We start from the raw sequence: 15,366 nt of genomic DNA, 5'->3' as shown, positions 1-15,366 counted from the left end.
ATTGCCCCCACGATCGCTTTGACGCGGGTGGGAAATATTCCATTCATGCCCCGTCAGCGTGACGTAAATGTGCATTTCCCAGCGCCACCAGGGTGGCAGGATGTTGCTGTTCCTGTGTCGTTTTTCATTCACGCTCTAATTAACAGTCGCCTTCCATCGCCTTCCAACGTGGGGAAAAGAAAAGGCTCCTTTTACGGCCTCAACCACACCCTCGAGGCTAACGAACTCCACAAGGACAATCACAATGGAGCACGATCGCAGGAGCCTTTTAAATGCCAGCAGATCGTAACGGGCGATCTCCACAGTCGAGCAATTAGGTCACTCAACATAAAGCGGTCGTAAAAGCGCGCAGGATCGCTACGGTTGGGTAGCAGGTTGTAAATCAGCAGTGAGCTTTCCCTTTGATCGCGCGAGACAAACCCCGGTTTAGCTGGTTTTGGTGGCAGTCCTGCTGTGAGCAAAAGTCAGCTACTTTCGCTTAAATGCACTCCACAAAACCCGTGGAATGACCGCAAAAAGGGTTCTCTCTCGTTCAACTGGCTACCTGTACACGTTTCAATTAAATTAACGGACAGGTTCACGCAGCTCACCCCCATCGGCCGAGAAGAACGTTCGCTACGCAAGGAAGCGTACAAATATCACGAAAACAACTAACCTTTAACGTCGACCCGATCGGATGGCCTAAGGGAACCGGTTTTAAAAGGATCAGCTAACGAGCCATCGAGCAGGAGCACGATGACGCACGTTTTGCATCAACGAGCGTTTTCCATTGCTGCTGCAGCAACTTGTGGCAGATATCGACGTCATTTGCGATGTTCACGAAACTCTTCTCGCATACCGACGGCGAATAAACGTACTAACATCCTTACACGACCCCAAAACCCCCTGGCAGCTCGAGCGAGCCTTGATTGCACCAGCTTTTTCCACCAAGTTTTCCTTCGGTTGATTACGCAAAGCAGCTCCCGCATCACGAATGGAGCGGGTTTTTCTCAACCTTGCTGCAAAGAGCGCCCCATCTTCGTATATCCCTGCCACGGGAGGAATGAAGGCGAACTGGGGGCACATTTGCATACGCATTTCAAACAATCAACCCAACGGCATCCGCACAAGGAAAGGCGACAGGACGGAGCATCTAAAATTGAGCACACGCTTCTACTCGTTCACTCAGGGGAGCTTGCGAGAGCGCAAAGCATCGGAAACGGATGGAAAAGAACGAAAGTTTGCGCAACAACCAAAAAGTACACATTGCAAAACTGTCGCTGCAGTCGATGATCGCACCAGAGGGTCGGACCCGTCGTGTAATGGGATTAGTTTCTCGTTATCTGCGATGGAAGCTTCCCTCGGCCACCTGCTCGACGGGATGAACATGCGCTAAAGTGCATTGCCGCCGGGTGATGTGACAAAATTAATAAGGGTTGGGGTGCTGACGCGTAAAGAACGCATTTTTTTGTTCAGTATACTCCAAGCAGGAGAAGATTCCGCTATTAAAGCCAGCATATTGCTAATGGTATGTTCAAAAAATAAATTCTTGCAAACGTAAATGGGTTCCTGAACGCTTCTAGTCACCCTAATACACGATAGAAAGGTGCACAAAAAAAGGGCATCTAATAAAAAGTTACTTTCCTCAAGGTGTGCGGGAAAGATGCGAAACACCACAAAAGAACGAACGTTGCACCGGGTGTTAAAGGTTGCATCAGGATCATGAACTTTTTCACAGGAAGGGAAAAAAAAAAGAAACCATCCATAAAAAAATGCTTCCTAATCTACCAGCTGGAAAAACAATACAAAAAATCGTGCGCCGATAGCGATTGGATGAGAGCGTAAAATTAGTGATTCAGTAAAAGGACATTACCAACCAGCAGACCCTCCTCATAATGGCCACTGTATTCGCTCTAAGAGCTCACTTCACCCAATCTATGGCAATTATGCTTCCCGAGGGGAAAAGAACAAATCGCCCAATGAAACCCAGTGAGGCCATCGATACGCCCGCCCAGGCAAACTGAATACACACACACGCACACGCACATGCACACGTAAACAAAACGGTCGTCGTCCACCGAAACGAATTCAATCAATATGCAAATGAGATTAATTTTTTGCCCTCACGCCATCGAGGGAGGCACAAGGATATAACTAAGCGGTAGCATTCGGCACACCGGAATAAGCACGTCAGCAAGGAACTGTCCATCGCAGCACTTCTCGCGGGAACGGAAGGTGGATAAATTCAATTGTCGGTGGCGCAATTGAACCACCACCCGTTGCACCCTATATTTGGTGACGAAGGTGCAGAGTTTAGCATGAATCATCATCGGAACCACCGCGAGATCATTATGCAATGAAGCGGTGGGTGAATACACAAAGAAAGTCAACTTGAAGGGACGTTTTTATCATCCGTAGCACAGAAAATGAGTCATGGCTGGGTAGGAGATAAGCCGGGGAAGCGGAGAAATTGAGAAATTGGAATAATTGAGAAAAAAAAATTAACACTAAATAAATAACGCGGAACGACAGGGCGGCTGCCAGGTCCTTGCATTATCAAGCAATGGCGCGGACAGGCGAATAAAGACATTCGGGGTTGCTATTCTTCGGTTCCAACACGAATTCTTCTCCAGGTTCCGGCTGTCGACACTCCACGGGGTGTAGCAAGATCAAAAAGGAAGAGCCGGGGACGAGAAGTCCTTCGGAAAGCCAGGCTCATAAACCGGTACACCCCGGGCAACCGATCAGCACCGCCGGATGATTTATTGGCCCGTGAAGCATCCACATCCTTTTCGCTAGTGCCATTCATCGGTTTCCCACCCAGACCTAGGTGCGTGAAGGGATGCTTTATATCCTTTCCGGAGGATCGAAATCCACCTCTTCACGCTGCCACACCGGTGAGATAAGGGAAGGGATTTAAATCCGCGTTATGCACCTATTTTATTCCGAGCGACACAGCGACCGATTGAGCATTGTCTCGTGCGGTATGTAACCGTGCGCGGGATTTAAACGAACAAAAAGGTCAAAATAAACCGAACAGCACACCGTGTTTCAGCTGATCGCACACAAAAGGAAAAACAGAAGAGAAAAAAAAACAAAGACTATCAAAAAGCCACCCGCGGCGATGGATTCGTTTCGATGATATAAATCCCGGTATTACACCAACGGATATCCTTCTTTTTGCCTGCGCGTATAAATGGCACGAAACGAGGTCATCAGCGATAAAATCGGATGCTTCGCTATGCTTTGTAAACACAAAAAAAAAACACAAGCAGTTCGAGATGAATCCCTTCAATTCCACGGGCAGGTCTACGTGCGGCAAAGGTGGAAATTTAAGATAAAAAAACACACACACTCACAACAGAAAAGAGCGATAGGGTCTTTAAATGAACAAAAGCGTGCGAACGAACGGGCGGAGAATAAATTCACCTCATCGTTTCTCGTTTTCGATCTTAAGTAAAAAAAAAATACACCCCCAAAGAAAACGCACTGCTTGTGTTCTGTGCTACTGAAGGTTTTCTATTTCAAAACTCCAGACACCCAGCACTGGCCCACTCTATAAAAAGCCCATCGGTACAGTAGACAGAGCTGTGTGATGTAAAAAAAAAAAAACGAACGTCTCTCCCAACGCCTTAATTATGAGAATGCACTTCCTTTTCCACTCGAGCGCAACCGAGTGAATCATACGGGGCACTCTCTGCCTCATAGGGGTTTGGTGGCGCGATAAAGCATAAGGGCAGTATCGGCTGCTTCATCGGAAAGGCACACGCTTTTTCCACTAATTGTACGGCCAAAAACTGACGCACGCGATAAATGGACCTCATTTCATAAGACCTCGAAGCGCCCTTCCATGGCAGGTGATAAATTTGGCTGTTTCCAATTTTAAAACACACATACACACACAGCCAACGCAGTTAGCTTGGGATTTTCCCATTCCAAAAAAAGCGATGATTTTCCCGTGCAAAGAAGGTGGTGGGAGACTGCCCTCTCTATTTCCACAGCCAAGCGAGCAGTTTGGCAAAGACTGATGAGTTCAGGTTTACGGAAATCGTCTTCCAACCTCCAGTAGAGGGCACAATTAAAACCCACCACCTGAACAGAAGGGGATGACATCGCTCAGGGGCCAAGCCAAGCGTTAAATGCGCGAACGAACGACTTTGTGTGGTTGATTTTTTTAAGACACTTTGAACCACATGCAAAGCAGCCTGCGCCGAATTCGAGGTCAGTAGGTATGTTAAACAACGGCCACCAACTCAACCTCAACCTCCATTCGGTTCTCTAAAGAACGGAAAAACTTCTTTATGCGATAGCTCGAATGTAAATGTCGCGTTTGTCCTTGAATTATAAACGCCAAAAATTAATTAACAAAATTACCACCCTGTTATGCGACGCGAGAATCGTGGCGTTCTGGTGGCCCTACTGATTTGTGAGCTTGTGCAAAATTAACGCGCTAAGAAAGGGCGTATTACAGCAAAGCTCATGCCTTAGCCATTGAAAATGAGCCATTCTTGCGAGCTCTTACGCTTGAATTGCTAAGCAAACTAACAGATTTTCGTTCCTAAAGTAGCGCCCACTTTTACGCACCGACCAAAACAGCCGCCGAAAAAAAAACCCCTAAAAAAGAAACAGACATCGAAGCAGAGGCGCTCAGGCGAACCGAACCTCGCGGAAACGCTGCTCCAAATCTTCAAGGTTATCCAACGCCCTGGAGGCCACCACCTGCCGGTGACGCTTTTCAAATGCATTCCGTGCTTTTTCCCAACCGAATTGATAGTGAGCTGGTTTAGTTTTTGTTGCTCACACGCGGTTTTTCGTAAGGCAAGCGAGTGGCAATACGAAGAGCAACAACAAAAACCCGAAACCAAAAAGGCGACACCCGCGAACCAACCAAAACAAGGCTCATTATCATAGGTGTCGGTTTCGGTAGGCCCCGGGTAAAAGCGACCCCAACAAACTGGACGACCAAAGTGTGCTTCACGCTCTGTGGCAGCACAGCAACGCTACTCTCCACCAATAGTGCACCCATTTTCCACCGTTTGACCTCCAAACCAAATAAAACAAGCCCCACACGCGTCAAAGGTTGGCCCCAAACCCCGGGGCAGGTTAGCCAGCATTGTGGGGATTTTTTGTGTAAAAGAAACGCACACAACCCCACCCCGAAAAAGGCAATTCTTTTGACAAACTTAAAATTCAAGGTTAACACATCATATGGTTGAAGGTGGCAAGCAGCAACAGCAGCAGCAGCACCATCAGGCGCCAAACCGAAAATGCGTACCGTAACGCCGGGTGATGGTGGTGAGAGCGAATAAAAAAAAACACACGCAACAACCATCAACCGAACGTTCCATCACGACCAGCTGCCCTCTTGGTTGGTCGCTCGTTTTCGCGTGGGGTGAGAGCTCAAGATGGATGTAACAATTATTGTACAACATCCCGTCGTCGGGGAAGAATCGTCCATTTTGGTGGTGCGTATTTTCGGGTGGCACCTTCCCAAAAAGCTGCTTCCGGATCGCAAATTGGCCCATGCCACTGGACGGATGTGCATTACAATTTATCACGCGGTCAACTGCGCGTGTCTCACTCTGAAAAGGGCTGGCAGGTGCAACTGTTCTGCAGCTGAACAAGCTCACGCGTGACCACGGTGGTGTAATTAAATTGTTTCCCAATTCAGTCGATGGCCGAAAATTCTCGCACCATCATCTGCCATCATCGACGGGTGCGCGCGTATTCGAGTCTAAACCACGCACGTTCAGTGACTAAAAGCCCATGAAGGGCGATTGCGTGACTCGCGTGAGATACGCGAGCGAATTTGGGGGGTGAATTTGCATTACAATACCGAACGGGGGTGGCTCCACAGATTGCAGGAAGCATAAGCACGCCACATTAACGGCTCACCCCGTCAAAAGTAGGTTGAAATTATGAAGCGCGTGCCTGGGTAATTATGCGACACCGAAACTAAACCCGCCGTGAGTTGGCCGCGAATTTGCGACGAACAACAGCATATGCACGCGGCAGGCGGAACAGGATCTGCTCCTTGGGCCAGCTGCCCCGTACGGGAGTCACGCTCTCTACCGCCTTGGAGGAAGAAGCAGAAAAAAAAAACCGGTTTATAATTTCTAGGTCATTACCATAAACCCGACCCCGGTGCGTGTCGATCTTCCGCTTTCGCGTTTTGATAGATGGCGATTTGGGCCCAGCGGCAGTGAGCGCGGAGAATGCGCGCGTGAGAGCGCGGTGTTAGAAACAAACAAAAGTAAACACACTTACACAACACACGCGGTACCGGTTTTTTTTGTCTGTGGTGTTCGTCGTCGTCGTTGTCGTAGTTTTGTTTTATGTTTTCTCCCCACTTTTTTGTTTCCATCACTCATTCGTTTACTTTGAGAAAAATGCGCGCGAAGAAGGAACAAAAAACCTGCAAGATTAGGCACGGGATGGGGTTGCAAAATTATGCAACACTCAGCATGCGATGCACCGCTGGTAGGAGGGTTGATGCAAGCAACATAAATGTACGCGTTTGCCGAGCGACCAACGCTTTGGCATTCCTTCGTGCGAGTCTTTCCCGCTGTTTTCAGCAGACGACTCAATTTGCTCTTGGCATGCTACTTCTGAGGACGATCCAGCGCTTCTGAGAACTCGAAAAAAAGAGCCCGTTCGGGCAGCTGCACGATATTGAATGTTAATCCCACTTACGAGACCATCGGCGGCATGCTCCTTGAGGGCAACCTCGAGTGTAGGATATGATTTCGTTTCATTATCACGGCGAGAAGCGACCCACCCGAACACGAAACGGGACGGGGCTTTGGAATCAATAAAGTGCCCTCTTCCGAACTGCCGCTTACTGGACCGAGGAAAGAAAAGCGTGCAAGGACAAAAACGACGCTTCAAAACAAACGAGATGGAAAGACGGACGGTCGAAAGCCGTGCGGAAAGGTACGGGAAAACAAAACGGTGAAAAACTCGGGAAAATTCCGTTCGAAAATATTGTGTCCGCTTTTTTTTCGGTGCTTTTATTCATGCTTCAAGCCCTCAAACAATAAAAAAAAGCTAACACACACACACACATAAAACTGCACCGTCTGTGGGTGCCAATCAGCGGAAAACCCGCCCGCTCTAGACAAGCAGGAGGAGGAAATAAAAAGAAAAGGAATTTTCGCCCACCCCCCCTAAGGAAAGTGTACCACACGCAAAGGGCAAAAGGAAGCGGAGTGCAAAGACGCCCAAAAAGGGAAAAACTTTATGTGTTTGTTTTTCCAACCCCGCGTGCCTTTTCTCGCGCCAATCAACGATAGGCGATCGATCCTGATATCGAAGGCTAAAGAGCTCCAGAGCACGACGAATCGGACGAAATCCTAACCTTTTGCTTCGTCTTCTCCTTTTTCCCTTATTGCCTTTGACGCCTGATTTTCCTTCTGTTTTTCTTCGAACACAATCAATGAAACCCTCTCCGACTCACACACACACTCGGCCGCCAGCGCCCGGACCACCGAAAGCACCAATTGGATTGGATTTTGTCTATTTTGCAACGATTGGCTCACACACCTCTCTCTCGACGGGTTGGCGGGGGGAGAGGGCGACGTCAGGGTGCAGGAAAATGCCACCCCACCCTCTTAGAAGGGTTGCGTGGAAATATTGTTTGCATTGTGCCGATTCTGCTCCGTTCCGGCTGCCGGCAGGACACAGAAAGGTGCTATTATGATAAAGGATCGACGACGCCGGGTGTCCTCTCTTCCCTCACTCTCGTTCTATCTCTCTCTCTCTCTCTCTCCCTGACCTTTGGTTTTGGTGCGTGAGAAAATGCGAAACAAATTCCACCAGCTAATCCCTTCCTAACGGCGAAACGGATGGCTTCGATTCGATCCATGCCGTAAGCGATTAATAAACGTTTCTTTCGTGGCGTTGTGACATCCTTAGGCTTTAACTTCAACTTCCCCAGCTCTTGGCGATAGAGAAAGCTTTTTTTCCACCTAAGCAGGCCGATTTCGATTGGTAATTTTTCTTGAAAGCTCTCTCTCTCTCTCTCTCTCTCTCTCTCTGGCGTACGAATAAAGCATATTAAAACGAAGCCGGATCAGCCCGACTCGCGTACCCATTTAAAGCGGCTCGTCTATATCGATCGCCTCGGGAAAACCTTCGCTGGGTCGGTCACCACAACCCAGACAGGCCACAAAAAAGAAGCACTCAAAAGACCGACCATCCGAAGGGTGACGATAAAATTGTATCTATTTCCCACCGCGCGCCCGATTTCCATCTATTTCCATCACGGGTCGGGAGTGAACAATAAAAGCAAAAAGCACGCGCAACAGGCCTACGACGAACGGGCTAACTTTTACTATCACGAGCCGGCACGAGACATCCGCCTCTTGGGATGGAATATCCAACACCCACACAGCAAGGTCAACCGCACTGGGAGGAGAAAAAAAGAAAAAACGGCCCACCAAAGACCGACCGACACACAAAACACAAAGCGCGCTGCGTGAGGTGGTACACAATTTTTCTCGAAGGACTCTCTAGCCGTCGGAAAAGCCTGTAGGCCTCTCCCGTCATCGCAATCCACCCACCCACCACCGACAGCATCCTCCGTGCAGTGGGAGGTCGTGAAAAACGACACTTTTCTCCTTGACCTGCCTTTTTCCCTTTTCTTTTGTTGTGCGCCCGTGTCGGCTCTCGGCGGGGAACGGATTTTCCCTCCACTGAGAGTGCGGTCGAAGGAAAACCTTCAACCCCCAACCCAGAGCGAAGAGAGTGAGTGCGGCGAGTGCGATAAAAGGAAACCCAAAACCAAAACAGCCACCGATTTTTGGGGGGAGTTGGAGGGTGATGACGACGACGAGGGTGTGATGATAAGAAGACATAGGGAAAAACTCGTACCGCCGCAGTTACACACCGGAATGAACACGGCCCGAGCTCCGTGAGTTACTTACACGCCGCAACGGAGAGCAGCGTGGGCTTCGGAAAATGTGGAAAACACACAAACGCACACGCACAAAGGCAGTGCTCCACTCTATCAGCTGATGTACGCAAGGTTAGGGAACAAGGCAGGGTTTCCATACCAAAAATGGCCAATACGCTAATATTCTTATATATGTTTGAAATATGCTTCATGAGTCTTTACAAAAAATAATGAAAATTAATTCGCTAAACCCCAAGCGAAATCTCCTGATCCTTAACAAAACGGTAAAAGAAAATCGGCCCTCTGTGGGAAAACTTACCGAACTCGCTCAGAATACAGCTCCACCTTCGAACGGGGCGTCAACGGCAGCTTAGCGATGCTGGCTGGGCTCGGAGCCTGATGATGGATAGGCGAAACCGACTGTTCCGAGCCTCCAATCGACGACGCAGAGGCCGGTGGTGTACATGACCCATTGCTAATCGACGACAGGCTGTTGGCACGCAGCCGAAGCGATGCATTCATTCCAGTTCCCATGCTGGCGGCAATTCCCGTGCCAGTGCTTAGCAGCGACTGTTGCTGTTGCTGGTGTTGCTGATGGTGTTGCTGGAAGTGATGGCCACCAACACCGGCACCAGCTCCACCGGAGATCAATCCGAACCCGGGTGGATTACTGCGGCGTACTGGAGTCGCCAACGTTAAGCGGATTTTGCTCATGATCGCCATCAACTCGTCACCCTGTGGCTGTTGCTGTTGACCTTGGGAAGCCAGCAGCTGATGGTGTTGCTGCTGAAGCACCTGCAACTGCTGCTGCTGCTGCTGCTGCTGCTGTTGTTGTTGGTTCGCATGATGATGGTTGTTGTTGGGGCTGCTCGTGGCGCTACTATTGGCGCTGCTGCTTGCCGTCGTCGAAATGGCCAGCTTTTGGTTGTGGCGGTTTTTCTTCTTTTTCTGCTTCTTAGCATTCTCCTCCTCACCTGTCTGAGGTCCTAGTCCATGCCCAATGGGACCACCTTCGAATCCACCACCACCTCCAGTGCCAACAAGAGCTCGCCCAAACAAACTAGCCGTGGTGGGCGGATTCCAATCGAGGTCCTTTTTAAGATGGCCTCGACCACACCGACAACCGCACACTTTGTGCACCAGCTCGTAACCCTTCTTCGTCCAGAGGTTCTGCTGGCGCTGCTTATCCGACCAGGACCTAGCACGCCCGGTAGACTTAAGATACCCGAGCACTTCGTCCTCGAACCGCTCGAAACACTCCCGGTGCATGTACTGGCCAGCGGTGCAGGTCTCATTGCTACACAGCACACGCACACATCCACGCAAGTCCTCCAGATTGATCATAGCGCCCAACTCCGACAGTGGATGTCCTCCGAGTGGTTTCAGGCATTCACCACCGATCGGTACGCAACACCGCACCATACCGGCACCTTCCGAACCGGATCCATCTCCCGACTGGCAGGACTCAAACCCATGATCGGAGTCTCCACCGACACCGACGCTACCGTTGGTTCCGATGCTCCAGCAGAACGGATCGTACATACCACCGGTACCTGCAGGAACCTGCGAAACGGTTTGCGTCTGCACTGGTCCGTCCCCGACGGCCGTTCGGCCAGCTCGTAGTGGAGCCATCGCGATCTCACACACACGCGGTTCAAAAGTCACACAAAAAACACTCCCCCGCAGGACACACAGGACACTAGAAGAAGCCTTTCGGTCAGGACCTTCCACACTTGGTGGTCTTTCTGCTCACGGCGTTTACGGCCTGTTTTGTGAGGTCACAGCGTCAACAACTTACATGTCAAAATGACGTTTCTTCCTGACAGCCCCACGCGTGGTGCCGAATGTTCCTTCAGGTCTTTCCGCTAACACTTCACACAAAATAAAACACGCACATACACCACTTCCCTGGAGGGACCTGCTTGTTAGTCTTCTTACTCGCCACGGCTCGTTTGGGCTGGTCGATTTCTTCGCGACTTCTTTCGCACGTTTTCACTTCTACGGTGGCACTTCTTCTTTTTTTCTTCTTCAACTCTCTTTTGTCTTCCACCGAAAAAAAAACGCTGACAGCCTGTAAAAAGGGCCTTTTGTTTTGGGGTCGCGCCGTCGACGCGCTAGATAAGGACGAGCAAAAAAACAAGCGAACACACGCACGCACCCGAGCAGCTACCTCGGTGGTCTTTTGTTTCGTTTCCAGGAATCGCACTCGTGGTTTCGCGCGCACAAAAGGACACGCACAGACGGCCGTTTTTTGTTTGTTTGCTGCTTCCCGAACGCAATAGAACAAAACCGGCCCGGAAATCTTAAACGCGCGCGGCTTTGTGGTGGACCTTTTCTTCCTGCCGTTTTCTTCCTGCTTAGGGTCGTTATTGGGCGCACGAAGGAAAAGAAAAGCGCACAGGACACGCTGTTGTCGCGAACGGGTTGTAAGGCAACACGTTTTGCCTTCCGAAAGGGCAGCGCCTACTGTGTCTGTTGCTATGCCAGCCGCGGCCTAAAGTTCGATTTTTGCGACGACCACACGGACGTCGACGTCGCTGGACGTCCTACTTTTCGTCCTGCGGCACTTTGCCTGTTTTTTCCTCGAAACGAACGCGCGCTCGCTTATGTTCATTCACCGCCGGTTCATCTGTTTCAAGGAGCTTCACCAAAACCAAAAAAGCAAAAAAAACCGCCAGGCACCTTCGCACAATCGTTTTGTTTTTTTTTCCTTTTCCTTGCTCCGTTTGCTTCGAGGATTTTCCGACCGACTCTCCGACTCACGCTCTCGCGCGGCACTCGTGTGGGTTACAACACTCCCGCGATTTTTCCCTATTGCTCCGTTGGTGGGTGGCACAGGCACCGGCCCGGTGGCATCGATTTTTGCTTTCACTCACTCGTGCCGCTGACACGAAAGTTCAATCGCGCGGGAAACAGTGTCGTTGAACGGAGCCCCCTGCACCGGGGTTGGCACAGGTTGGCCGCTTTCCTCGTTGGGGTGCCGTTTTTTCTCGACCGGTCACAGTGAAACGAAAGGATAAACACCCACCCGAACAACGACGAGGTAGAGAACGGTGTGTTTTCACGGTGCTGCGGTCGCTGCTGTCCGCTGGCAAAGCTGGCGGTTCGATTGCAACGACACCGGAGGTTGTTTACCGTTCAACTGCTGGTGCCTCCGGCGTGCTGCTCGGCTGACTGCTGGAATCGTGTTCGTCCACGCCGTTTGTGGCCACTCCATTAAAACCAGCTTCGCGGGCGCGTGAAGCCAAAACACAACGACTTTTCACTTTTCACCTTTCGTGCTGCGGCACACTCTGCACGGAAAAATTATCCCCACGATGATGACGAAAGTGAACGCGCTCACACTAGGCCTTCTTCTCCTTCCTGCCGACTCTGTGTGTGTGTGTGTGTGTATCTCTCGCTGGGCCTGTTTTTCCTCTCGGTGTTATAGCCTGCGCTGACCGGCACTGGTTTCTGGTCCGGCTGCTGCTACTGCTCCGGCGCTCTCTCTCTTCGCGAACTGACTCCGATGAAAGCGAAAACGCAACTAAACGTACCCGAGCGCGGCTGAACGCGCGCCACATCCGAAGGGTGGCCAAAACCACCCAGGCCACGCACACCATCGCGCACGCTGCTATGCTGCTGCACGCGTTTCAACGGTGAGCCAGTTATCTCGCTCAGTTTCATAGCGCTCTCGCTCGCACGTGCACTACGCAAAGGGACACGCGATGTAGCATAGCATAAAATATGCTGCCGCCTGCATCGTACGCACGCATGGACACACGCTCACACACGCTCTCTTGGTGGTGCCGGCGTTTTCTAACAGCGTCATGTTTTCGCTGGTCGTGTGTTGTTTTTTTTTCCCCACAGCTCATGCCGGCCGGTCGACTGTGGCGGGTGAATGTCGCCGTGACATCGAAATTCGGCCGGCGTTCCTCGAGTGTGGCATTGTTGCATCGGTGGCGAATGTTTCTGCATGCAGGCAGAGCACGGTTTTTCGAGTGGAAAAACGCAATCCTTCCAGCAAGTGCACTTGCGGAAACTCCTTGTAGCGTTTAGGAACCACAAACATGATAACGCATCGGTAGTTTGATCTGTTTTTCAAGGGGTTTTCACATGCAGCAGGTTTTGTTTCATTTCGTTGTTGAAAAATCAGATTAACTAAGATATGCTTTATGGTTATGTGTTGCTAGTGCCTATACCAATTTAAAAAAAAACTCCATGCTTCGATTCGTGTTTACAAACATATTTTGAAGAAATAAAGCCCTCTCCCCAACACCATAATGGCGGCTGGTTTGATAATCAATACCAAACAGCTTATCAAAATGGTTTCGAAATATAATTTCCACGGAAGGGCTGCAAATGCGCTCGCAAGATCCAACAGCGACCAACCATGCCATGGTCGGGTGGAGAAAATTCCACGCGCATACCCGAACGCCGAAGCTGGGAAAGCTCGGAAAACTCCACACAAACGCGCCGGTAAATGACGGCCGTGTTGCTATTAACCAGCGATTCAACATTTTCGTGTCCTTCGATTGGATGAAAACGAAAGCAACGAACCCGTTGGACCGCGGCCACCGGCGGTGCCCTTGTCCTTTCACCGGCCGTGGCCGAACCGGGCGCTTGTATCCTTCCCATTCTGGCACCGGTTCCAAGGAAACTCGCTGTCTGCTTTCGCTTTCACCGTGGGGTTTTCCCGGCGGTACAAGCGAGACGACAGGTGACCGAACCGAACCAGGTTCTGTTTCCCTGTTTCGCACGAGGATGGATGGAGGTGAGTTTTCCTGCTTTTTCCTCCCCTAGCGGCAGGAAGCGAACCACCCAGGCCGGGAAACGTTGGCACAAAAGCATCCGCCTCCTTGGACCACGTCCCGACCTCGAACCGTGGGTGTTTGAGCGGGAAGGAACGAACCGCAAACGTGAGCGTGCATGTGTTCGTAAGGACGACCGCGTGGCTGTGTGCGGGCCTTTTCCCGACTACCGCAAGGAGAAGCGCCTCCTTCCTCGACACAAGCGTACGGTGGGTGGGAGAAATGGTGCTTGGTGAGGTCCTTGTGGGAAGGAGAAAACGGGGGGCCATGGAAAGGATCGTGCATTGGACGTTCTGGGGCGGTGCTTTGAGTGTGAGTCATTTGAAATTGTTGTTGAAGAAAATTAAATTTTACCCCGCTCAGACCTTACTCACCACCGGTGTCGATTTTTCCTAGCTTTCCCGGGTCAAAACCGGGAAAACCCGGGAAACTTAAGCCAGCACTCACCCAAAAAAACGCTTGCACACATACACCCGCAAACCCGGAAAATGATGGCAGCCCGGAACGGTCGTTTTATTTGCCTTTATGGAGCCAGGAGCTGGAAATTATTAGATCGTAACGGTGCTTCGTGCTGCTGGGTGCTTCGTTTTCGCTTTTTCGCTGGGTCGACATTTTTCTTCCCGTCCTCGGGTGTCATTTTGTACGTTTTGTCACCGGGAGTTTCCCGGCGGTGGGCCCAATTATATCCTCGCTTCATTTACGGCCACAGGATGGGAAGTTGGAAAAGGCTCACCCACGCCACGGCAAAGCCCGAGGCGGAATAAAAATGGCCGAATGGAGCCAGGATTCGACCACAAATGCCACCAATTTTCGGAGCGAGCTTTCGTTTCGGCGATTGGGGGAGATGTGGTGGTCCGAGCCTAATGTATTCTGTTAGCACATTTGTCGTATTTGCATTTTGCGACAAGCGTTCGGGGGACAATGAGAAAAATGGAACCGAAAGGGGTCGTGTGGGAAAAGTTTTTCACGTCACCACACTTTGGAAGAAGCGTTCACCAACGGACGAATCTAATTAAGTGCCGGGAAATGCATCAGTTATGCACACGAGCGTATGGAAATTGCTTTTGTTGTGCAATTGTTCCCTCTCGATAATTCAATTTCCTATGAATATTTGTGAATTCCGGTGAGAATGCTTTGGTGGAAAAACTCAATAAAATGCATTCCCCATTCGCAGAGGTCGAGTAATGAAAAACATAACCCATTTACCGATTGTACAAACTGCTATTCTAATGCGAGACGGCTTACATTGCATTGAAAAACCTTCCCAGAAACGGCTTCAACTCCATAAATCCGTTACCACCCACAGCTCCCATGGCGATTCGAATCCTTCACACCCGGCCGATGGTGGGCTGGTATTTTCCCGGACCAGCCCGGTTGGAGCCGGAAGGCAAACCATTTACATGTCCCCTTCCGGTCGACCCACTGTGCCATATAATTATGACGATCGTCACCTGTGGTTTGGGAAAATTCAGTCAATGTCACGGCACCTGAATGCCGGGTAAAGATGGGGTGCAATGAGTGAGAGAAGCAAAAAAAAAACGAGAGTAAAGCCAAACACGCTCACATGCCACCGCACACAGACACCAACAAAGCGTGCCGTTCCCGGAACGGGGATCCAGGAAGGACTCGTTGAATAATGAACGGCGAATGCATTTACGTGCGAATTACGAGCGATCGATCGTCCTGGCGTAGGGTGGTGGGTTT

The 15,366-nt window shown here is 50.5% G+C and overlaps 1 protein-coding gene across 1 annotated transcript in view; it reads right to left on the bottom strand.

The window, feature by feature from the left end:
* LOC128732046 (headcase protein) overlaps positions 1–10,504 on the bottom strand; it is a 90,052-nt gene extending 79,548 nt beyond the window's left edge. Inside the window, exon 1 of the mRNA XM_053825208.1 lies at positions 9,192–10,504. Within this exon, the coding sequence (XP_053681183.1) occupies positions 9,192–10,504 (1,313 nt within the window). The remainder of the gene's footprint in view (positions 1–9,191) is intronic.
* Positions 10,505–15,366: the final 4,862 nt, after the last annotated feature.

The sequence above is a fragment of the Anopheles nili genome, chromosome 2 (genome assembly GCF_943737925.1).
Source record: "Anopheles nili chromosome 2, idAnoNiliSN_F5_01, whole genome shotgun sequence".
Lineage (NCBI taxonomy): Eukaryota > Metazoa > Arthropoda > Insecta > Diptera > Culicidae > Anopheles > Anopheles nili.
The sequence above is the reverse complement of the archived record's forward strand: the minus strand, read 5'-3'. Positions and strand labels throughout refer to the sequence as shown.